This window comes from Onychomys torridus, chromosome 6 (genome assembly GCF_903995425.1).
Source record: "Onychomys torridus chromosome 6, mOncTor1.1, whole genome shotgun sequence".
In the NCBI taxonomy this organism is placed as follows: domain Eukaryota; kingdom Metazoa; phylum Chordata; class Mammalia; order Rodentia; family Cricetidae; genus Onychomys; species Onychomys torridus.
Window position 1 is genome coordinate 94,488,404 of NC_050448.1, and position 24,407 is coordinate 94,512,810.

The window sequence follows — 24,407 nt, forward strand, 5'->3', positions numbered from 1 at the left end:
CCAGGATGATAAAGAATCGGGAAAATATGGTTTTAACAAATAAAAGCATTGAATTTTCTTTAACCACAAATACGTATCTGAAATATCTAAAAATTTCATAATAATATTTTCAAAAAACCTTAATCGAACTACCAGTGGACATGGTTAGATAAATTATACCAGGCAAAACAGCACATGAACAAAAGCAAACATTCAACATGTCAATTCAATCCAATAAAAGTCTTGGATCTGAAGAATACTATGACTGCACTGAAAAATATAAAAGATCTTCAAGATTATGGTCAATGAAGCAGAAGACTTAGTAATTCCAGAAACAACCATTGAGAATTCTATATTCTGACAAGAAAATAAATAATGAATGAGAGTGAAGAAGTTCTCCAAGAGTTATGGTCTGCCAACAAGTCAAATGATATACTCATGGGAGCATTCTAAAAATGAGGACAGCAGCAAAAAATCCTTCACAAGGAATAATGACATTGGCAAGATGTCTCAATAAGTGGAGGCATTTGCCGCCAAGACTGATGATCTAAGTTTGATCTCTGGATGCCAGATGGTGAAAAGAAATAATTAACTCTCCCTGACCTTTGTATGTGTTCAATGACATGCTCCCAGGGACATAGACACAAAGACACAGACACAGACACACACACAGACACACACACACACACACACACACACACACACACACACAAAATAAATAAATAAATAAAATAGTAAGTAATAATTATAATTATTAATAAAGATAAATATAATAGTCAAAAATATGGGATATGGTGAAACTAATCTTTACAATGACAGATTCTGATTAAATAAATAAAAACTCAGACATGACATAATTTTGACACAAAAAAGAATAATGACTAGTTACATAAAATGAACTCCAATAAGATTATTAACAAGGTCATCAAGAAATATTTTATAAAACAAGGGAAAATGGGATGGCATAATCACAGGGCTTGAAATAAAAACTGTCAATCAAAAATTTCATATCTAGAAAAATTGCATTCCAAAAATGAAAGAAAGATTAAGACTTTACAAGATATAAAAAAAACTGAGGGAGGTAACCACTAGTAAACTTATTTATAAGAAATACAAAGTTGCTATATGAAAATATAAACATCTAATAAAGATATATGTACACAAAACAGAATATTTTAATATTATATTGATGATATCCAAGCCTTTGTACTTCTAGCACAAATAATACAAGACTAAAGTATTGAGTATAATTATAATCTATAACTTAACTTTAATGGATACACAATATAAAAAGTATAATCAATAACCTAAAGAATGTAGATCTTTTGCATGCAAATGAAGTTAATTTGCTATCTGTTCCAAACACACGGTTATAAGAGTTTTAATGAAATCTTACCATCAAAAGGGGAAAATATAAAAATGAAAAAGTAAAGGAATAAAAAATTATCACTGAAAAACAAAAAACAAAAAAATCAAACTAAAAATAAAGCAAAGTAAAAGGAAAGTTCTAAGTGATTATAAAGAACATAGAAAACATTTAGTAAAATGACAGTAGTAATTTCTTACCAATTACTTTAAAGTCAATAGTTACTTAAAATAAAAATGATGTTACCAGTAAAATGACATAGAATGCCTGAATTTTAAAAGGACTCAACTACATACTGCCTACAAGAAACTCACCTTTGAATTAAAGATGCATAACTGAGATATGTTGACACATGATTGCTTCTAAACCCAGAATCAGTAGGCTGAAACAGAAAGGATTTTGCGTTTGAAGTCAGTCTGGTTTATGAGAACTTATCTCAAAAATTCAAACCAAACAAACAAACAAGCAAATGACTCATCCACAAGAATAGAATGAGATTTTTCATGAAAGGAATGACCAACGAGAACAATTGTAGTTGTGCTCATTTATAAACAAAATGTACTTTCAGTAAGTAAAACATACAATAAAAAGAAGGTAGTATACAATGAGAATTTGCAAATGCAATCAGAAAATGTAATGATTACACAGCTACCTCTCAACATTAGAGTCTCAACCTCTGAACACACAAAAATATAAAGTAAATGCCAACAAATCTAAAGAGCTAGCAGATAGAACTATAATAATCATGGGGCATATCAGTACCAACTTCCAAAAACTGCTGGGAAATCTGGATGGTAATAGTAAGGAAACAAAATTTCTCAATAGAATTAACAATTGTCACATAATTATATCTGTGCATAGGATTACTCTATCTTGACAGAGCAAGTCTAAACCATGTAGAGCTATCGCATGGACACATGTAACCTGCTGAACTTCTCCTGGTTACACACTGGTTTTCTTTGTTGCTATACCAGTGATGATGTGCTTTGTCACACAGGTTTTAATGAATTTAAGAAAAATGAGATAATCTCATGTCCTCTTCAACTACAAAAGAATAAAACTAGAAATCAATAACAGATAATTGGAGACCCATAAACATCTGTGAAAATTATAGTATAAGCTATTGATTAAAAAATACATATCACTAATTTGCAGAGACAAAGGAAAGCAAAAATACAATGGGACTTCTCAAAAAATAGTAATAACAAGAATATTTTATATTTTAAGAGTAAATGACTATATTATTTAACCAAAAGGAAGATATTCAATAAAACCTAACTTTATACATGGATAGACTTGTAAAAACAAAACAAAACAAAACAAAATGCATAGGATAATATAATTATTGGGATAGAAATATATAAAATAAAGATTATTAAAGCACCAGGAACAACTGAAAACATGAAATTGTTTCTGCAAAGACAAACAGAATCAATAAATACTTACTTTGACTAAGAAAAATGAGAGAAGATTTAAAATGAAATTCCCTTGAGGCCTTATATTTGATGTCATAGAAAAAGACTATTATAAACAATTATTTGAAAACTACTTCAACAACATAGAGTTGATTATACATATACTTAAAAACCATAGAGCTTATTTAAAGCAATGAAAAATAAAGCCACAACATGCCAGTAACAAAAAAGTTTAAATCAGTAATCACCCCCCCCAAAAAAAAGGATACCCAAGACCAAACTGCAGCAGGATGAATTTTAGCATTTAATGAAAAAAAATCAATGTCCATCCTTTTTTAATGGAATAGCAAACACTTTCAAATCACTTTAAGAGGCTAGCACCACGCTATTACAATAAGCTAAATGAATACATTACACAAAAAAGAAAAACTATAGGTCACTATGTCCAATGAATATGGATGTAAAAACTTCAGCAAATTACTAGTCAACAAAGCAAGGGAACATTAAAAGGATTAAATACAAGACGTATGGGCACTCAGAATTTGAGTGCTATCACTGGGATACATAGGGAACTTAATATATACAAATAAATACATGTGTTACAGTATGTGAGCTGAATGGCAGGCAAAATTTGGACCTTTCAGTACAAGAAAAAAGTAATTTAACACAATTCAAGACCAATTTATGATTTAAAAATTAAATAAAGAATTTACTTCAACATCCTAAAAGGAATAGGTTAAGAATGCATGTCTACATACAGAAGAATGAAGGAAAGACTGGATCCATGTTGTTGCATCCAAATAGAACGCTTTCATACAGAGAAGGAAGCAACAGACAGAATGGTAAGGCCAACTTCAAGGAAGAAGTATTTGCAAGATATGTATCTGATAAAAGACCCATTTGTAAACTGCACAAGGAAACTAAAATTCTACAGCAAAAACATGAACCTGTTTGAGAAAAACAAGCGAACAAATGAACAAAAATAACAGGCACAAAGTCATGAAAAGACATTTCTCCTAAAAAAGCCACACAGATGGTCAGGATGATTATGAGAAGCTGCTCAAACTAAATGCAAATACAGTCATGGGGAGATAACACTATTCACTAGGATGATGAGTACAGAAATGAGTATAGCAAGGTGGTTTCATGTTAAAATCCTGGCATACTGCTAGTGGCTATGTAAATAGTAGAGTGACTGTGGAAAAGAGTGCAGCTTTTCCTCAAAAATCTATACCTGGAATTTGTATCATGAAAAAGCATCAAGACTGTGTCTGCAGGTATATCCTTAATAATTGAAAACAGACTCTCAAAGGTATATGAACACACCATGTTCAACATGTCGTTTTTGAAGAAGAACCCTTTACACAATACAGCCAAAAGTGGCTAAATAGCTTGATAGTTGTTAGAGGGAGAAATACACATGGGTTTGAATTAATATTTAATTCCCTAGTCTTATTCTAAACATCTTTTTTTAAAGCTATGTGAATATAGATTTTTCAAGAAATGAACACAACAGGGTCATTACTTTGTAGAAAATTTTCTGTAGCCTCCTGTCTTTCCTAAAATTCTCATTATGGATAGTAACTTCTTAAAATGAGAAGATGAAATGTTATTTTAGGGTAGAATTGCAAGTTCTAGGCTTTGGCCTGTGCATTATAAAGCTGCTAATCTACTTTTTAAGTTTCTCCTCTTGATGACTAGTTCTTCTGAGAGCTGAGTACCTGAGCAAGAGACAGTACATTAACCCAGTCTATGAGTTAAGCAAGCTGTGAGTAGCTACTCAATGCTACTTACTCTTTGTTTTAAAATAATTAGGAAATGCATCTAAAGCAGGTATAGCCAAAGCAGAGTCAATGGTTATTGTATGTAGTTGAGATTTAAATTTAATGACAAATAAAAGCTGCTTGATATTTTTAAAGGATTTCAATGCATTGGTAGTGATTTTTCCCTTAATAAAATAGAACACCAGAAACAATGTTGCTTTCAGCAGCACTTAACTTTGTTATTTTTATCTTTTTAAATAATTATTTTAATGAAAATGTAATGGGGGAATGCAGCTGGAATACACAATTATAAACAAATTGCTTTTTCCCATCAGCATCAGCATAACCATTACATTCTTAGATATTTCTATTAAAGTTCCACAAACTATGCACATATAATAGAAGAGATACTGGTAAATAGTAGGTGATGATGTCATGCAATGTAAGTCCTCATGATGGCTTCAGGATGCTATTTGAATTCCATTCTCAAATATTTAAATATCATGCATTTTAAAATTTTTGTTAAAATTTTATTTTGGGGATTTGATGTTTTAAGACAGGGTCTCATGAGGCCTAAGCTGACTTTGAATTATCTTGGTAGTTGCAGCTGGCCCAGAATTCCTGATTCTCCTGTTCCATTTCCCACACGCTGAATTCTAAATGTGTGCCACCAAACTCAAATTGAAAAGATTACGTATGTTTTCATGTATGTGCACATGTAAACATACATTTGTATGGTCTATATCAAACTATCATAACCAAACTATCATAAAAGATACTTCCAGGTTACATACTGATTTTTAGGATATTAATATTTTAGATACACAATATGTATATAAGATGCAGGCAGTTGCCATAACAAAGCAAAGATCCCTCTGGAGTCAATTCTTCCTGTCCCACTTCCATACAGCTTATCCGCACCAAATGTAAAGACTGCTTACCCTCCATGACCCACATCTTGCTCATTTGACATCTGTTTTGAAGAGCAACTTAAAGGATAAACATGAAGCCCTACTGCTGGGTTAGACATGAGCGGTGCTTCAATATGAGCCACTGAGTTTTGTATTTTGAGGATATATTGACTATCCTGTTTTTACAATACACTTTGTCAGTGGGTCGTTATTTGACAGGGAAGATACTGTGTAGCTGATTGGAGCTTTGACAGTACCGTCTCAATATCCTGGCAAGCTAAAACAATATCTGTCCATTGAATAGATTGTTTATAGATCCTGAGTACAATAGCATAAATATCTAATACAACCATGGCTAAATCTGCATCTCCACTTGAAAATAAAGAGTTGGAAAGAGTGTCCATGTGACCAAAACATAGGTCTTGACCTTGGATTCAGAGGGAAGGAGGGTCTTAAGGGTTTCACTGAGACTTTCTAGCCTTCCTGGAGGCCAACTTGCCTCACAGCTTAATTAGTCTGCTGTAACTCTGCACCCTCATAATGACCAGACACTGAGAGTCCATTTCAAACTGGAAGTTAAAAGTCCACAAGCAAAGCTGGAGAGAAGACTTAGTGGTTCAGAACATTGACTACTCTTGGGAGGTGGACTTGGTTAATAGCAACCACATAATGCTGTTGGCAACCACACATGACTCCAGTTCCAGGGGTCTAATTCCCTCTTCTGGCCTTTGCCTGCCACTACATGCACATGGCAGAGGTACACACATGCAGGCAAAAAACATATATCTTTTTTTTTTTTTTAAATTTTAATGTACAGGAGTAGAGAACACAGTATTTTAATCAAAAGTGAAATTGGTGAATCTTTATGTCACTTCACGTGACTGGATTATATAATACATGTGTTTTTACACTCTGAAACTTAATAACATACTGTATTACTTACTGCCACTAGAGGGCTCTTTGGAGAGGCTTTGCAAGCAGGCAAGGCCAACCTTTTGCCAGTACAAAAGAAGCTTTCTCAAGCTTAGGAGAGCAGGAGATCACAGCTGGATCAAGAACAGAAAGGGAGAACAACAGACCATGATAAATGAAAACCATATGAGAACAGGAATAGGCAGAGTGCTGGAGAGGTCCCCAGAAATCCACAATGATACATCCACTGTAGACTGCTGGCAATGGTCGAGAGAAAGCCTGATCTGACCTAGTTTGGCTGTCAGATGTCCAAACACCCTAACAGTCAAGCTGGAACTCTCATCCAATAACTGATGGAAGTGGATGCAGGGATCCTCAGCCATGCCCCTGGTGGAGGTCCATGTGTCCAATTATCGAGAAATAGGAGGGACTGTAAGAGCGTGAATTGTTGAGCCCAAGACTGGAAAAAGCACAGGGACAAATAGCCAAATGAATGGACGCACATGAATTATGAACCAAAGGCTGTGGAGCCCCCATCTGGATCAGGCCCTCTGGATAAGTGAGACAATTGAATAGCTTGAACTGTTTGGGAGGCACCCAGGCTGTGGGATCAGGACCTGTCCTTGGTGCATGAGCTGGCTGTTTGGAACCTTGGGCTTACACAGGGACACTGCTCAGCCTGGAAGGAGGGGACAGGACCTGCCTGTACTGAATCCACCAGGTTTAAAAGAATCCCCAGGGGAGTCTTGGCCATGGAGGAGATGGGAATGGAGGGGAGGGGATGGGGGGAAGTTGGGAGTGGGGGCGGGAGGGGGGAGGACAGGGGAACCCATGGCTGATGTGTAAAATTAAACCACAAATATAATAATAATAATAATAATAATAATAATAATAATAATGAAGCTTTCTCTACAATAGTCATGTTTGTGAAAATCACAACCAAGTGACAAGTACAATAAAATAAATCTCATCATGTTAAAGATAGATTAAACAATTTTCTGCTGAACTGCATGGAGACCACAGGCTGCAGGGTGGACATACCCATATGGAATATGACTATTTGAACATGCCTTGTTTATAGCAATAGAAAATAAATAAAAATAAGCCTCATGGAACAAGGGCTTAATTTTTTAAATAAGGTAAATAAGCATAGATTTTTACCACTATTTTATGTGAACTTAATCACCTAACTGAAAAATGAAAAAAAAAAAAAAAGGAAAGATGAGGCTTTGTATTCAAATTCAACATTTTAATACATTGAATTTTGAGTTGGTTTTGTTTGTTTGATGTGTGTGTGTGTGTGTGTGTGTGTGTGTGTGTGTGTGTGTGTAGCCAATCCTGCTCTTGGCAGGTGCTAAAATGAAATTGAGCAGGAGGCACAGGTATGTAAGCAATCATTCAAAATATGATGAGGAAACAAGGACTTTGCTAGAACAGGTAATCTAGGAGATGGTACACGCATCCCCTATTGCAGGGTGGTTTAGAATTTTCAAAACGTTCAAGCCAAGCAGAAACTATCATACCACACCACCACCACCACCACCCCACACACATACACACGAAAGCTGAAAAGCACATATCCGTAAATGATGTTGTTTTACTTGCAACATTGTAATGGTGCAACCAGCTGAAGCAAAAACACTTGGTCATGGAACTGGGGACTCAGGGACCAGTGGGAGGTAACACTTGAGCAGTGGTGCTGGAGGATCCAGATTGAAATTAGGATATGGAACACTCGGGAGTTCTGCGGGTAGGGATGGGCCTTGCAGAACTTTGCAGATGCAATGAAATGAGAAATTTGAATTATAACCTGTATAAATTTAGGGCCTTTTCTAATCTGTGCCATCGAGTCAAACTGTAGAGTTGTACTTTATATGATTAAAAACCTTACTTATTTTCTTGAAAATAAATTCTCGGGGGAAGAAATAAAGTGTAAAATGTCTGTTTGGCATCCCTCTCAGTGTCAGTGTTGCATATATCTAGCAACGGTTCCTGAAACAGCCACATCCCTCCTTCTGTCTACACTGTCGTTTGTGGGCTTGTTACATTCCCTCAGTCTCCATGTGTACTACCCTCACCCCAGTCCTATGTAACTTTGGCCTTTTGTTTAATTTATTTTAATTTCTCCTATTTTGTGCATTGAACAAGCACAGAGGTTGAGGATGGATGATTTATTAAAAGCCTTTTTTTCTGAGAGGATTAGCCTACTATATAGAAATGCATCGTTTCATGTTTTGTGCATGTGTAGCTGAGGCTCCTATAGGCATCCCACACAAATTCCTTTGTCCACAGATTTTTCTCTGTATCATAAAACATTTGAAGTCAAGTATCACTGATTATCCTGGTTCTGCATCTTGTTAACTTGTAGGGATAGCCCAGATGAAGGCCTGAATCAGCATGATCTGTGTGATCCAGATTAGCTGGCAGGGTGTCTAACTTGACCTTCACTAGATGAGTTTTAGGCCATTATTGTTTCTTTTCAAAGATTGTGTTAATTATGCTGTAAAAAAAACTTAACTAATTAATTAGCACATCAACAAATGAGACAGCATTATGGAACTCAGAAATGAACCTATACATGGAAGTTCAATTAATTTTCAAAAGAATATGTATTAGGAAATGAAGTGTTGCTTCAATAAATGAGTTAGGAAACTGTATAGCCACATGCAGAATGGTGAGCTTGGGTATTTAGTTTGTCCCACATAAAAACTAATTCTTAGTGAACAAAAGAATTAGGGGCCAAAGAGTCGGCTCAACCATTAACAAGACATGTTGCTCTTGTAGAAGGCCTGGATTTGGTTCCCAGAATCCAACTGGCGGTTCACAATCATCCATAACTCCAGTTCCAGGATCTTCTTTCTTCCTTAGGCACCAGGCACAAAGTGGTGCACAGACATGCCTGCAGGCAAGATATCCATATACATAAAATAAAACAAATGAATCTAAAACAAATTGAATGTAGGACAAGAAACTTCCCAACTATTAGAAGATAACATGGGGAGAAATTTCACAACACCGGTTTTGTTGACATTTTGGGCTTGACTTCAGTTGTGAAGATGGATAAGTTAATAAACCTTATCATGTCATTTCATAGTCATAAATCATAATGACACTTTGAAGCCCATAAAAAGTTATCAACCTAGAATAAAAATATAATTTAAATAATTCTTGTAATATACCCTGAAACCTGTTTGTTTCATGTAATGATATGAAATGTAATGACTATCATTAATGAAAAACATAAAAATATAAAGAATAAAAGTACAAAGAATATAAAAAATCAATTATCAAATAAAATGGCATACTGATGTGAGCAATTGGTGGTAGAGGGATACACAGCAATCACATGATGCTATACACATATGCACAGGTATGAAACTTTCTTCATTCATGGATAGCATTATCTTACTATTTGTCCAGGTAATACATGGTAGACACCCATTCACTCAGCACACTAGTTGCTTTTGTGTCACGTCTGGCTCTGACATAGAATGACTTTCCTCAGTGGAAATTGCAGGGAACTAATAATCAAAATCTCTGTCATGTCTGTTATTTGCTAACACTATCAGGTGACTGGAAAAATAGTATTGTCTGAAATTGGAAATCTGGATAACATGTGTTTTAGAGAAGAATGCAATAAGGTCCAATTTAAAGCTGTTTGATAAAAGGGCATCCACCACATCAGCAGCCAAAGGTGGTAAAACCTCTTGGAAATCTCAGTGTGGGAGCTGAACATGGGATTTGGAAGGTATTGGTCTTTCAGTGAGAGCTAAAACTTGAGATTCAGTACACAGAGTCAGGCACAGGTGAAGAAAGCTTTTCTATAATGCAGAAAAAGAGGCACAGCTTAGGGCCGAAGTGGACAAAGGCAAAACAAATATAGCCTTGTGTGTGTGCATGCACTCAGACACACACACACACACTCACACACACACACACACACACACACACACACACACGCACACATGCACACACATCTTTAGCTGGCCTATACATATTTTAGGATATATAATCTATTACCCACTTGTTTGAAAAAGCTTTGTTCATATGTATATGTTTACACCTTAGTTGGTCAGTATATTTAGTTTTCTTTTTGTTAAGCTTAAAGGAAACGCTACAAAATTTGTCCAAAGATTTTATTATAAAATCCAAACAGTAACTTTCTTAAGTATTTTAGAATTGGGCTGGGCTTTATTTTTAATATACATACATATATATATATATATGTATGTATATATATAACAATGCAAACTTAATTATAGATACAGTATACTATACATACTTACATATACACATACACATATACATACATACACATACACACACACACACACACACACACACACACACACACACACACATATAAATATGCCTCTTTGTGCGGTTGCATTGGGCTGTAATGACTGAGGTTATAAACAAACTGAGATTCATCTGCAGTATTGAAGAGACTGGATATTTCAGTGCCCGGCTATAGCAAGCAGAAAACTGTCATTCATTTCTTGTTAGAGACATACAGCACAATCTGGACTCTTCCTGCAGACATCATTCACAATGGTGCCTGGTGCTTTGCCAGTGAATGTGCACATAAGGACAGTGCTTATGACTTTTCCCAGTTTACTTACCTCTCACATTGAAACTTCTCCCTTACTCTAACCTAAAACATACTTGATCCTGTTCAAACTATTGTCAAATAGAATTAAAATGCTATCAAGGGTCATTCTTCCACTTCCATCTGTCTGATGCCTGTCTACATGGACACACACACACACACACACACACACACACACACACACACACCTCCAACTTTACCCTAAAGCATATATTCACATTCTTGTCTAGTTTATACTTTAAATAATATTTGATTCCATGTAAAGACAAGAGCCAAGCATAATGAGACTTCCCAAATGTGTGCCTCTGAGGGGGGAGTATGTAGGCTAGGTGTAGAGAATTTGAATGTAATCAGGGAGGCAGGAATAGATGAAATGATACAGGGGGGAAAGCTTCCACGAAAGCCAAAGATCTCTGGTGTAGAAGAGTATCCATAGCTAGAGCCTAGATGCCATCAGGCTCTTAAAAAAATGAAAGAAAGAAAGAAAGAAACACAATAGCCTTTCAACTGGCAAATTTGATGCCTTTTTGCATATTAAGTGAGCTTTGCTTTGCTCTATAAGTGGCGGAGGGCTGAAATGATTTCTATGCATGTCATGGTAATCTTTATCTACACAAGACACATGCCTATGAAATTAAGGTTCTGCTCAAATAACTTTTCTTTTGAGTGATGATTCACAAGAGAACAGAGTTCCACTTTTGAATTAAGTAGCCCTGTCCATTCAGTAACTACTTTGCCTGAGAATAGTCATCCATTTTTGTATTTTTCAAGTATTTGTCTTTCAGAGATAAACAGAAAGAGGGAGGAGGGGTGAGAGGGGGATGGAAGAGGATGAGTGAGGAAGGGAAAGGAAAGCGGTCAGAAGCCATTCAGCAAGACTTTTTTTATCCTTTAGTGAGCCAGGTGCCTAAGGATTTTTATTACAACATATTAATATCTTGGTTCCAGTGGCCACTGAACAGCAGCTACATGCATTTCTAAGTGCCAACTGAAGATTTTTAATGGAAGCTGGTATCTGTTTCTGTTATGTTTCTGAAAAAGCAAACTCCTTTAGTCCTCAAGTGTGTTGTTTCTGTTGCAATTAGAAGTCTCCCTGTGGCCTACTTTCTGCCTTCCCCAATATCCCTCTAAGGTAGGAAATGAGACAGCCAGAAGTCCCACTGCTGTACTGAGAGCCACAGAGGAGAAGAGACGGGCATGCTAAGGGGCCATCCTGAAGCCACATCTAAAGCAGTGAGATTACTGGGAAATGGATTTAGACCTCCTCACTTGCAGTTGTCCATATCTCAGTGCTAAGACATTTTCCTAAATTAAGTACAAAGAAGCTGGGCTAATAGAACCAGAAAGATAAATTCAAAAATGGCCCCTCTTGTGTTTGAGTCACAGTGTGTTTGAAATAGAGTTTTTCGTTTGCTTAATTGATTTCCCTTCTGTTCACCACATCGATAGCATCTTTTAACTTGGAAAATAATGATAATAATTTATGTTGGGGCACTGAAATCTGACTTTGGACCAGTTTTCTTTAGGGAGGTGGACCAATTGTATTCATCAGAGTGCTACGATGAAGAGATTTGAGGGAAGATTATATGGCAGTTCAGCTGTGATACAAGAGCAGTTATTACTGACTTGTTTCTTGCAGGCACAGTATGGAACCTTGGTATCTGCCCAGCCTGAACTGCCCCTTTTTTACACTCCTGTCGACCTAGTGGACATCAGTGTTGAGATGGCTGGGCTGAGGTTTCCCAATCCCTTTGGCCTCGCCAGTGCCACACCAGCCACAAGCACACCAATGATTCGGAGGGCCTTTGAAGCTGGATGGGGTTTTGCTTTGACCAAAACTTTTTCTCTTGATAAGGTAAGAAAATATGTTTCAAGTTACATGCAAATGTCTAACACATTTTCATTAAAAGACATATATATATATATATAATGGAACTTTTTAAAATTTAAAATATAATTATTAAATAGTGGAAAACATTAAATATTGTAGTTTTAATTCTCAATACTTTCTTATTTTATATTGTCTAAGAACCATCAAAAATATATTTTGCTTGGTGCTGCAGCTCAGTTGGCAAAGTGCTTGCCTGGCAAGCACAAAGATCTAAGTTCAATCCCCCAGCACTACATAAAAGCAGATATGGTAGAATATGCCTATAATCCAAGCACTTGGTAAATGGAGGTAGGAAGATCAAAAATTCAAGGCTGTCCTGGGCTACATTTCAAGGTCAGCCTGAGCTACATGAAAGCTGTCTCAGAAAACTATACACAAATAAACAACAATAATAAACTAGTGTAGTAGTGATTTAACAATCACTAATCCCTATTTTATTTGAATTAAATTACTTCAATTGTTTATATTAGAAGGATGTCATATGACATTCTACTTGTATGTATTGTGTAGTGTTTTAATCACATTAAACCTTCCTGTCTTAAATATTTGTATTTTCATATAAAAAAAAAAGGTTTCAAATTCCTTTCATCTACCACTTTGAAATGCAGAGTATGTTCCTGATATTTATAGTCATGATTTTATGCGGTAGCACACTAGAACTGTTTTCTAAGTAATTTTAACCCAACTGATCCACCATTTCCCACTAGTCTTTCTTCCCACTGTTCTAGCCTTTAGTAAAAATCATTTGACTCCCAATTCCCACTTTATCTCTCTGTTTTAAGCTTCTATATGTGAGTGAAAGCATGTGATTTAAGTCTTCCTCATGACTAGTTTATTTCATTTAACATAATGATTTTGAGTTTTACCCATGTTACTGCAAATTCAAGATTCCATTTTTATGCTGAAAGAACTCCAATGTATATCTGTACTATATTTTTGTTATTCATGCATCACTTGTTATACATGAAGGAAGTTTATATTTTTGTGCTATTGTGAATAGAGCAACAATTAACATGGAAATACATATTTTTGACATACTGATTTCATTTCATTTGGATATATATCCCATGGGGGGTGGCTGCCTGATAATATGAGAGTTTCTATTTTTAATTCTTTGTTTTGACATTATTATTTTGTCATTTGAGGATATGTGTAAGTGAGAACATATGGTTCAATTCAAAGTTAGGAAAACAATGGATTTAGTTTGCATAAAATCCTATTATTCACTACATGTCTTACAGACTTTCCCAACATAATTTGTTGACAGTGGTTATAAGATTTCTCATGAATTTCTTAATAAAAACATACCCCCACCAAATTAATTCCATGTGATGACAGTATGGTTTTATGCTTTTACAATGCATGCTACATACTTAGGAAATGAATAATTAAATTTGAGATCAAATCTTTAGTACAAGAAGTAGGGCCACTGAGATGGCTCATCAGGTAACGGCCCCTGCAGTCAAGGCTGGTAATGGGCATGATTCCTAGAACTGAGATGATAAAAGGGGGAAACTGACTCCTAAAAGATTTCCCTCTGGTGGCCACATGAGCCCTATGGCAAGGGGATGCACCCTCTTAAGAACACACACACACACACACACACACACACACACACACACACACACACCACATACACACTCATGATGACACACACACAAATAAGCAAACCAATAAATGTAAGATAACTTTAGTATAAGCATGTAAATGTACAATTCCAAGGTTGGATGATTAATGGGATAGAGGAAAGATGACATCCTTACATGGTGGTGAGATAGAAAGTCTAATTTATAGAATTAATAGAAGCATTTCATGGACCATTTATTGAAAAAGTTTTGATGACAAGCCCCATCAATGTGGTTAACACTAAGTTGTAGTTAGTAATAACTAATGTGTAAGAATATATGGATCCTTTGACTAAAGAGTGCATCATTATTTAAATCAGCCTTATCCTTGGGCATAGAAAACAACAGAGAACTAACATGAGCCATGAAAACTCATTCTTCCTGAATTCTTCTTTTCCTGGCATCAATAGCTGACATTATTATTAAAGTGTTATAGCTTTCTTAATCTGACAGTTTTGGTTGGGTAAAGGTGATCCAGGAAATCCAGAAAACCCTCAGGAGTAAGAAAAATCAGAGCAAAAAAAATGTTTCTTAAGGATTGTTGTACTTAAGTAGAAAAAGTATATATGAACATCAAGCATTCAACTAATATTGAGAAAGACTTTTGCTAAACAAAATAATAAATTGAACTGGATAGTCTGGATTGATTTAAAATATTGTGGCCAAGTTGTGTCCAGTTTTATAGAACATTAATAGTGCATTTGTCTTTGTTTCTCTTCCTATTTTAAGAATTATGGAAGCTGTAATCAGATGTTTAACCTGTTGGTATGAGAAATCTCCAGAGCATTTAATGATGTGTTCATTGTACTATTTAAAATGCACACACATCAACAGGAATAAGTATTTAATCAGGTATAAATGAGGAATTATGGTGGAGGGATAGATGGTTTGGATTTGCTGCTGGGTTGCCAAAATTGAACTCTGAGTCATCAGGGATATCATTCTTTCCTCTGTTGGTGACACACATTGATTTGTGGCCCTGGATCACTCAAGAACACAGAAGCTGTCTCCTTCAAAGGGCTCACCAGCAGAGGCAAATTTAGAAGCTAACTTCCTTCTAATCTTACATTTTGGATGTAATCTATCCATTCAGAAGTCTGTGCTGCAAGATGAAAGGGAAGATACGAAAAATATAAATTAAATCTGGCACAGGAAACATATTGACAACCCTGCTTGCTTATTTTGATAGTGGTACGAAGCTAGTGTGCAAAGATGACTTTTAAGTTTATCTGTGAAAATTGCAAGGGCAAAAATCACAATGCCATCTTGCACATGAGTAATGGTGTGTCAAAAAAAGGTACTTGCCCTTACATGAGCTTATAAAGCACTCATTGTAGAAAGCTACAGTTTGTTTCTTATTTTGTCCTTAATTACTGATTAAGCCTGTTGTGAATATATAATTACATCATATGAGTACCTATGTTTTTTTATGGATGAAAAGTTGTTGTACACATCATTTGAACTCTCATTTCCCTCCATGCAACCTTTCCTAAAGACAGGTATTAAAATATCACATATAATACACATGTGTGTGACATTACAGGAGACCAATTGGGATTGGCCTTATTATAATTTATTATGCCAATTCAAGAATCTATTTAAGACTTATTATAATTCAGAATCTTGACATTTGAAATTTGGATGCTCATAATATGACAAAGGCTAGTCTGTGGAGTTTTGTTATCATATGAAATATTAATATTTCACAACACATCTCTGATGAAGTACAATTTGCCGAGCCTGCATATGATAAAGAAATTAAATGCTCACCAAGGGAGTTCAGTCAGAATTAGAGCCCTGCTTGAACATCTGCTGGAAGTTTCATTATCCAGTGCTATGCCAGTGCGGCTCCCTTGTTTTCCTAGATTGACAGCTGAATATTGCCCTGGTTCCTGCAGCAAATACATTCAGCTCAAAGTTGCCCCCTCCCCTTTCTGTTTTATTTTTTGGTAGAATGTTGAAGGCTGCTTTTGATTTTCAAACTATATTTTTTATACTCTTGACATTTGTAGATGCCACATTGAGGTCTAATATGGTGTAGCAGCAATAGGCCATTGACTTGCAGGGAAATGCCAGCTGATATCTCAGTAAACAGAAATATTATTATTCTTCACTGTGCCGTCTGTATAAAAGCTGGGTATGCTTTCTTTAGGGAGGCAAATGATCAGATTTTTAATGCCAAATATAAAAAGATATGTGTTTGCTTTTGTGTTAAATAACATCAAAGATGGCTTTTGCTAACTCTCTTCTTCTTTCCTCAAATCAATCTTTCTAAGAATGAATGTCCCAAAATAACTAGATCACTTTCTTTGAGATGTTATTTATGTTTCACAAGAGTGACAAGTGATATTTAAAACCAAATTGTGAAATCATTTCTCCATAAATGTAAGTTCAAATTAAAAAGCAAAAATATGGTAGAGAAGCCAATCTGTCAAGCTTGATTAAAGCTAAATTTTTATGATGAAACAAAGAATTGTTTTGTTTATGGGGAATAGTACAAAAGTTTGTGGGCAACACATAAAATAACCCTTGACCTAGGCTCACATTACATGAACAAGAAACATATAAAACATTTTGTTTATGTCAAATATATTCGTAATTCTATCTTCTCATAGAGATCCATATTCTGTACTGCAATTGTATACCTATATATCAAACACCTAATTGAGCTTTTAGTAATAAATATTTTGAATCAGTATACTTATTTTAACAACTGTCAGATTGTCAAATAAATAGGCAATGGCATAATATATTATCTCTCCACATTAAAACCTGAAAATAGCATTAAGTTTCCTCAGTATTGCTTTGAAGTTGTATTATGGATTGTAGCTATTTGTGAAAAATGCAAACTTACCACATATAACAATGCTGAGTTCATAGGAAGAGTTTGGTAAACTTTTCACAGATACTTCACAAAAATGAATAAATAGATTATTTGCCACGAGCATATTGAGTTTTTTCCCTCAACCATTTGAACAGATAGTTAACACATAAAGCAATTGGCTGCTCTCAGTATTGATCTCAATCACAGGAGAAAGGCCAATTTAGAATTTCTCATTTCTCTGTTGTTTTCTATACCTGTCTGAAGCTGAAAACATCGGTGGAAATTCTGCATGCATGAGTGATGTTTTAAGAATGAGATCACTGAAGCTTTCAAAATGCAAAGGGTTATTGAGAAAATGGAATAGGAATCACATTGTATTAAGAAAATCTGTAAAACTACTCTGGGATGACTATATAAGATCATGTATTAGTAATCCTGACAGAAGGAACATAACTTGGTTTTTTGTTTGTATGTGTGCACGTGTGCTTGCATATGTATGAATGAGGAAACCAGAGGTTAACATCTGGTGTGATTTCTCAATCACTTCTCCGTTATGTTTTGAGCAGAGTCTCTCACTGAATCTGGAGTGCACAGATATGGCTAGTCTGGCTCACCAGCAAGCCCAGAGATGCTCTTGTTTCTACATCCTCAGATATGAGATTTATCATATTCTGCTCTTAATTTTAATGTAATATTTTAATTGGGATATGAGAATCAAACGCAGCTCCTGAGTTCTTTGACAACTGAGACATCAATCAATAAACTTGATTTTTTTTCTTTTTAGTAACAAAAGCTACGCTATATCTTTATGTCAAGGCAGCCCATTGTAGCTATGTAAGGTTCTATCTTAGAAACCTATCCCTTTCTAATGATCAGCCTTATCTTAAATTCAGTCCATGTTTTTTGTAGTTCTATACTGTTAGCCATCATGAAGTAAATTGTATATAAATCTTCAAAACAATACAAATCTCTGGAGTTTTGCTTTTCTTTCAACTTTTGTTTTGTTATTTATTTATTTATTTATTCATTTATTTATTCATTTATTTATTTTTTATTTAAGACAGGGTTTCTCTGTGTATCCCTGGCCATCAGGCTGGCCTTGAACTCACAGAGATTCTCCTACCTCTGTCTCCCAAGTACTGGGATTACATGCATGCAATGCACCACCACCACCTAGGTTGTGTTATTATTTTTAAAGATTTATTTTTATTATGGTTTGTAGTGTCTGACTGTGTATGTATGTATGTGTGTATGTTTATCTATGTGCCTGTGTGTGTGTGTGTGTGTGTGTGTGTGTGTGTGTGTGTCTTCTTTTTTACTGAAGATGCCCACAGAGCCCAGAAGAAAGTGTTGAGTGGAGCTGGAGTTACATATAGGTGGTTATGAGCCAGCAGAAGTGGGTACTAGAAACTGAACTTGGGTTCTTTGCAAGAGCCACTGGCATCCATAATAGCTGAGGCTTCTCTAAGCCCAGAATTGTTTACTTTAAAATACATTGTATTTATCCTCCAAATAAATATATTCCTTATAAAAGTGCTAGTGTACAGAGAGACAGGAAAAAGACTTTTGCCTGGAAGTTTCTGGTCACCAATGCTTATTATTCAGTATATGGGCATGTTTATGTTGGAATTTTATATTACTATAGCTGGTGTTATTATACATGCAGTCACTTATTCACTATAACTTATGGATTTTTGTAGTATATCGACAGTGCTCTACTTCACTATTATCCATATCAACTACACAGGTTTTTTTTTTTTTCAGATAAAGTAATATTCTAAGTTAAATAGTTTGCCTAGTCTTAATATAATTATCTATTTGCATATAACCATGCATCATGGAAATTTGAGCTATATGTATATGCACATTCTTCTGGGCCACATGGTGCTTGTAGTACTTATTCACACATGACCTCCATTGGTAGATGCCCAGAGGATGTCAAGATGTTATTACTAAGGACTCTGGAGTCTTGTATGCTGTTTTATAGTTGCTGAGGTGGCTGAGCCTGTCTCTCTGTCTTCATATCCTCTCATGCCTTGTTGGCCTTATTCATAAAGTGATTGTGTTCAAAAAGGACTGAAAGCTGAAGTGACAATCCAAAGCACACTGTTAGTTCCACCTTAATCTTTTGACCACAATAAAACCTTATAGCCATCAAATGCACTTATTGAATAGAGGTGCAAAATTACATCACAAGGAAATGCAGATTCAGATCATAGTCACCTTTGCAAATAGTCCTTCAGTGATAATCATCCACATGACTACCAAAGGCAAAATGTGTCTACCCTTTCAGGATTCCCCAAATGCCATCGAATCATGTGGTTTTATGATCACTGTCTTTGATCTTGTGATCTCTAATAGATCCAAATGGATAGACACGTAACTGGAGTTTATTCTCCTTATGTACAATTGAGTGAAATGGAAAGGCATGCTACCTGTTCATCAAGCCTTAAACATAAATTAATATGTTCAGGTGCTGGAGACAGGGCTCAGCAATAAAGAGAATGCATTCCTCTTGCAGAAGACCTAGTTTGGATGCCAACACCTACATGGTGATTTCAAACCACATGTAATTCCCGTTCTAAAGGATCTGACACACTCTTCTGGCCTCTGTATGCATGAGGCATACATGTCTATCTATCACAGACTGTGGGAAGGCCAGTTCCACTAAACTGCTCCAGGGTTGTGAATAGAGGAACTCGGAGTAGTGAGGGATTGGGAAAAAATCTTTTCTATCAAGAGGCCAGACTTTTTCTATCTCAGGGTATTTAGAAAGAAATGTCTACCTATTTGAGGGGTAAAATATGGAAACACATGTACTTTCTGGTGGTAACTTACTCTTTTACTTCATCCGGAAAAATCTCTTTCTCTGAAAATCTCTTTGTCTCCACATAAATACATTCCACATTGTTACTTTCATAAATTCTCCACACAGTTACATACCTATTTTGCACAGTTACATCTACACATTTCTTCTCTCTACTCTGTTACATATTCACATATTTTTACAGCATTTATTCACTCTTTACTGACTCCTTTCATTCATTCATTCCTTCATCTTACTTTCACACTTCTTTTTTTGTTTGTTTGTTTGTTTGTTTGTTTTTTGTCCAGAGCTGAGGACCAAACCCAGGGCCTTGTGCTTGCTAGGCAAGCGCTCTACCACTGAGCTAAATCCCCAGCCCCTCTTTCACACTTCTTTTCTGCCCCACTTTGGACAATTGTATGTTATACTTTCTCACTGCCCATTAAGCTACATCCCTCACTTAGCAGGCACACCTACACAACACACACTCACATACTCTCACTCTTACCATCTGCCCAGCTCTTACACCACTCCTTCACATTGCTCACTCAGCACATACCCACACACATTCACACACTCATTCTTACCCTCTGTCCAGTCTTTTCACGGGAGTTCTTTCCACAGATTTTCATAGCTTCCCTTCACACACCCATGCACACATTCACATACTCTCTCAATTCCTCCTTCCCCTCTCACTGCCAAACTCTGGACAATTATATGTTGCATTTTCAGGGTCCAGCCCATTCTCATAACCCATGATAAGTCACACAGATTTTTTTCTCAGGCTAGTTGGGTCACAACGACTGGCCAGTGAGTAAACATTTGACCTTACCATGTAACTTTTTCCCAGACAGAGAATGACACTGAAATTCAGGACTTAACAATAACAGTAGCAGGCTGAACCTTGAGTGGTAGGGGTACCTGCAGAAAGAGAATTACTGCAGGGAGTTATGTCTACCAAAGCTGCTTCAGTTCTGACCTTGATTCATCAACAAACAACACCCAGGATCTTGTGTTTGTGTATTTTCTGCACAGGCAGCTTAGTCTGTTTTGAATTGGTTCTGAACTCTAAAATTAATTTTCTTAGTGACTGAGAACACTGTTACTTTCCTGTGTCAGTAATGAATAATATTCTGGTATTATTTCTATACATCAGAATTATACAGCTTAAACAGAAATTATCTTCCTGACCATTCACAACTAAAAGTGTGCCCAAAGATGGAATGCTTTTCATGAGATAACCACACAAGCAGTTGGAAAACAAACAACAGCAGTTTTTAGGGAAGAAACGTAGTGGCATATGAGAGAATTTTCAGACAGAAAACAACCAGTTTCCATGGCCAGTGACCCCATGGACTTTGCCAAGTGGGGCTCCTCTACAGAGAATTATTAATCTGGTAACTTGATCTATTGAATACTAGTTGTCACCTGCTATATATTCCCATAACCTCTGGTAAAGCCCTTGCTACCAGAAACTCTCAGTAATTATTCATATATACAGGCAGGTAAAACACTCATACACAAAATTTAAAACAATAACATGTCCAAGAGGACCTGTTAGATAGTATTGTCATTCAGAAACAATAGTCCAAGACAAATCACAATCCCCTGTTCATAGCAGGGGAAACTGAAATTCTGTTTGGCAGGTGTCTTCTGGGGTAAAGGGTGTTTCTTTCTCGTTTAGAGTCTGTTGTTCTCTGGTAAGTGGTTCCCCACTTCTTTGTTCTGCTTTAGGTTCAACACTCTGAGCTATTAACTCTAGAATTTGCTGCCTACTCTCTCCTTGTAGATAGGCAGCAAAGGGCTCTTTGGCACCCTAGTAGCTTCTTCAGTATGTCTCTTCCTGTAGACAACAAAAGCCCACTACTGTACTGCTTTGTTCTGAACTGTTCCATTTAGTCTATCATTCTTGTGTTGCTGCCATAAAACTTTTGTGTGTTTGCTGTAATTCTTTCCAGAATGGATTTCTTCCTATCCTGGGCATGCCCTGCTGTAATAGAGCTACTTCATGAAAATCTTACCACTCTATTGTCTACTTGAGAGATTCTAGTAGGGACCACTTTAAATCTTTCTAGAACTTAACAAACTGTTTTGCTGCCACACTCTTGGTATGACCTTCAGTGGAACATGCTTGAGAATCTTCTATTGAGGAGAGACTAATTATAAACAATGACTTCATTTTCTAATGTAGCAGTCTCTGAGCACTTTGGGTTTCTTAAGGTTTACTTAGCAAATTAAATAAGTCCTTCTTAAGCTTTTCTCTGTCTTACACTTCCTTATTATATATGTACAAAAACACTCAACTGCCACTTTCAGCATTCTGCCTAGAGACTCCCTTAGAATCACAAATGTATCATGCACTTTCTCTTCTGGATTATCACTGGTAAGATTGTCCTATCTAACTCTAATCCAGGTTGTTATCTTCCCAGCCCCTAATTAAAAAAAATGGTTCTCACTACATTTTAATCCTGTAAGAAATTTATTGCATATGTTTCCTTTTTACCATAGCCTATTCTTTGTTTTACAAGACTCCCAATCTCAAATCTAATGCCATGTGCTTTAGAATTGGATATCCCAGCACATGATTGATTTCTGTATCATTTGGGATATTGCTGCCTATTGAACCCCACCGAGTATATAGTGTTTCAAAAATAGCTGATATATAAAACAAATAGAAAACCTCTTAATAAAAAAAATAACAACAACAAGGTGTGTGGTCCTCCCACTCTTTACTATTGTAGGAACTAATTAGGGCTTGGCTTGGCATATGTTGGTTGTTCCCATTTGCACACTTGCAGTCATTTCACAAAGCTTGGTGATACCCTGGCCACCAAATAACTGTGGATGCTTGTATTTCTACTGAGAAATACAACTGGCATAGAATGTTTACAGATAGTGCATGCGCCCAAGACACAAAGCATGTTGTTTTAACAGCTTGACCACATTCACATGATCACAATCCCTCCAGACCCACTTTTCCCCTAATACATTACCTTCCTTGTAGGTCTCCAGCATGCAGCTTCTCTCCTATCTGAGGAGCATGTGACTTGGCATTTGTTCTCTCTAGGAATGCTCAGCACCCAGATTTATATTTGACTGGTTCTTGCTTTTTATTTACATTTCAGATAAATAGTTTGCTCCTCAGAGGAACTTCTTGACCTTTCTAAAGCCTTTCTGTGTGTCACCATACCATAGTGCTTTCCCTCACTGTTGCATAAAATGTCCAGGCTCTTGTCCATTTGTTTGTATACTTTCTGGGTTAGCTACTCACAGCAAGCTGTATGTGAAAAGGGACATTTTCTTTCTTGCTCACTACTGCGTGCCAAGCACCAAGAACAATGTTTGGCAGGTAAGGAGGACTCAAAGCACACTTGTTAGATGAATGAATAATCACAGGATTCTAATTTGAACCACAATTCCATCTGACAGCCCTTCAGTGGCTCAGAGACAGCTCTCATGTCTTATCAATAAGCCTTTTCTTTCTTTCTAAATCATCCTGTTTTCCTTCCATAATAAGATTTGCAGATTTTTAACACATAGGTTGCCTACATGTGAATTTCAGGAAACTTGTTTTGATCCACATTATCTTAATTGAGAGGAAGTTGTGCCTGCATTTGTGCAGATTGGACAAATTGGGATCACCTACCAACTAGACAAGAACTGGAAAATATCACTGGCAAGGCTTCAAATGCTAAAAGAAATTACTGAAAATTCTGTGAATATCTTAAGTAATATTTTAGAGCCTATGTAAGTTTATTTGGGTTATAATAAGGAATATCATATGTATTTCCATAACTCATTTTGGGATACCATTTTGGAAATAAAGAACTTCATTCTTTTAAAACAATCTGATTAATTTTTATCATCATTCATATTTTCTATATCTCATCAAGAACGTCTATGACACATCATGAACAAGAGTCCATCTTGCTATTTCACTATTGTTAGGGATTCAAGTTTTATATTTATTTTCTGATTAGTGCAAAGTATTGTTCTCCTGATACATACTTGTGCTTCAACTAAAGTGATATAATTATTTAAAAAAATTAAATCTTATCTCACCTGGAAGTCTCTGGACAGTCAGAAAATCAAAATCATTTCTTGTACTATTAGTTTAATTATTAGCTGGTTAGGTTACTTAATTGTTATTTATGTTTATTTTGTTAAAATGCATAAAATTGTCTCATCCTGAAATGATAAATAATAGCTAAATTAAAAGGCTGCAGTTGACACATGCTGGTCCTCTAGGGGATTTTATCCCAAAGTTCCCAACTGTTACCTGGACCCTCATCTTCTCTACAGCCAA

General features: G+C 35.9%; 1 protein-coding gene across 1 annotated transcript in view; it reads left to right on the forward strand.

The window, feature by feature from the left end:
- Dpyd (dihydropyrimidine dehydrogenase) overlaps positions 1–24,407 on the forward strand; it is an 851,011-nt gene that overhangs the window by 427,628 nt on the left and 398,976 nt on the right. The window contains exon 13 of the mRNA XM_036191420.1: positions 12,595–12,810. Within this exon, the coding sequence (XP_036047313.1) occupies positions 12,595–12,810 (216 nt within the window). The remainder of the gene's footprint in view (positions 1–12,594; positions 12,811–24,407) is intronic.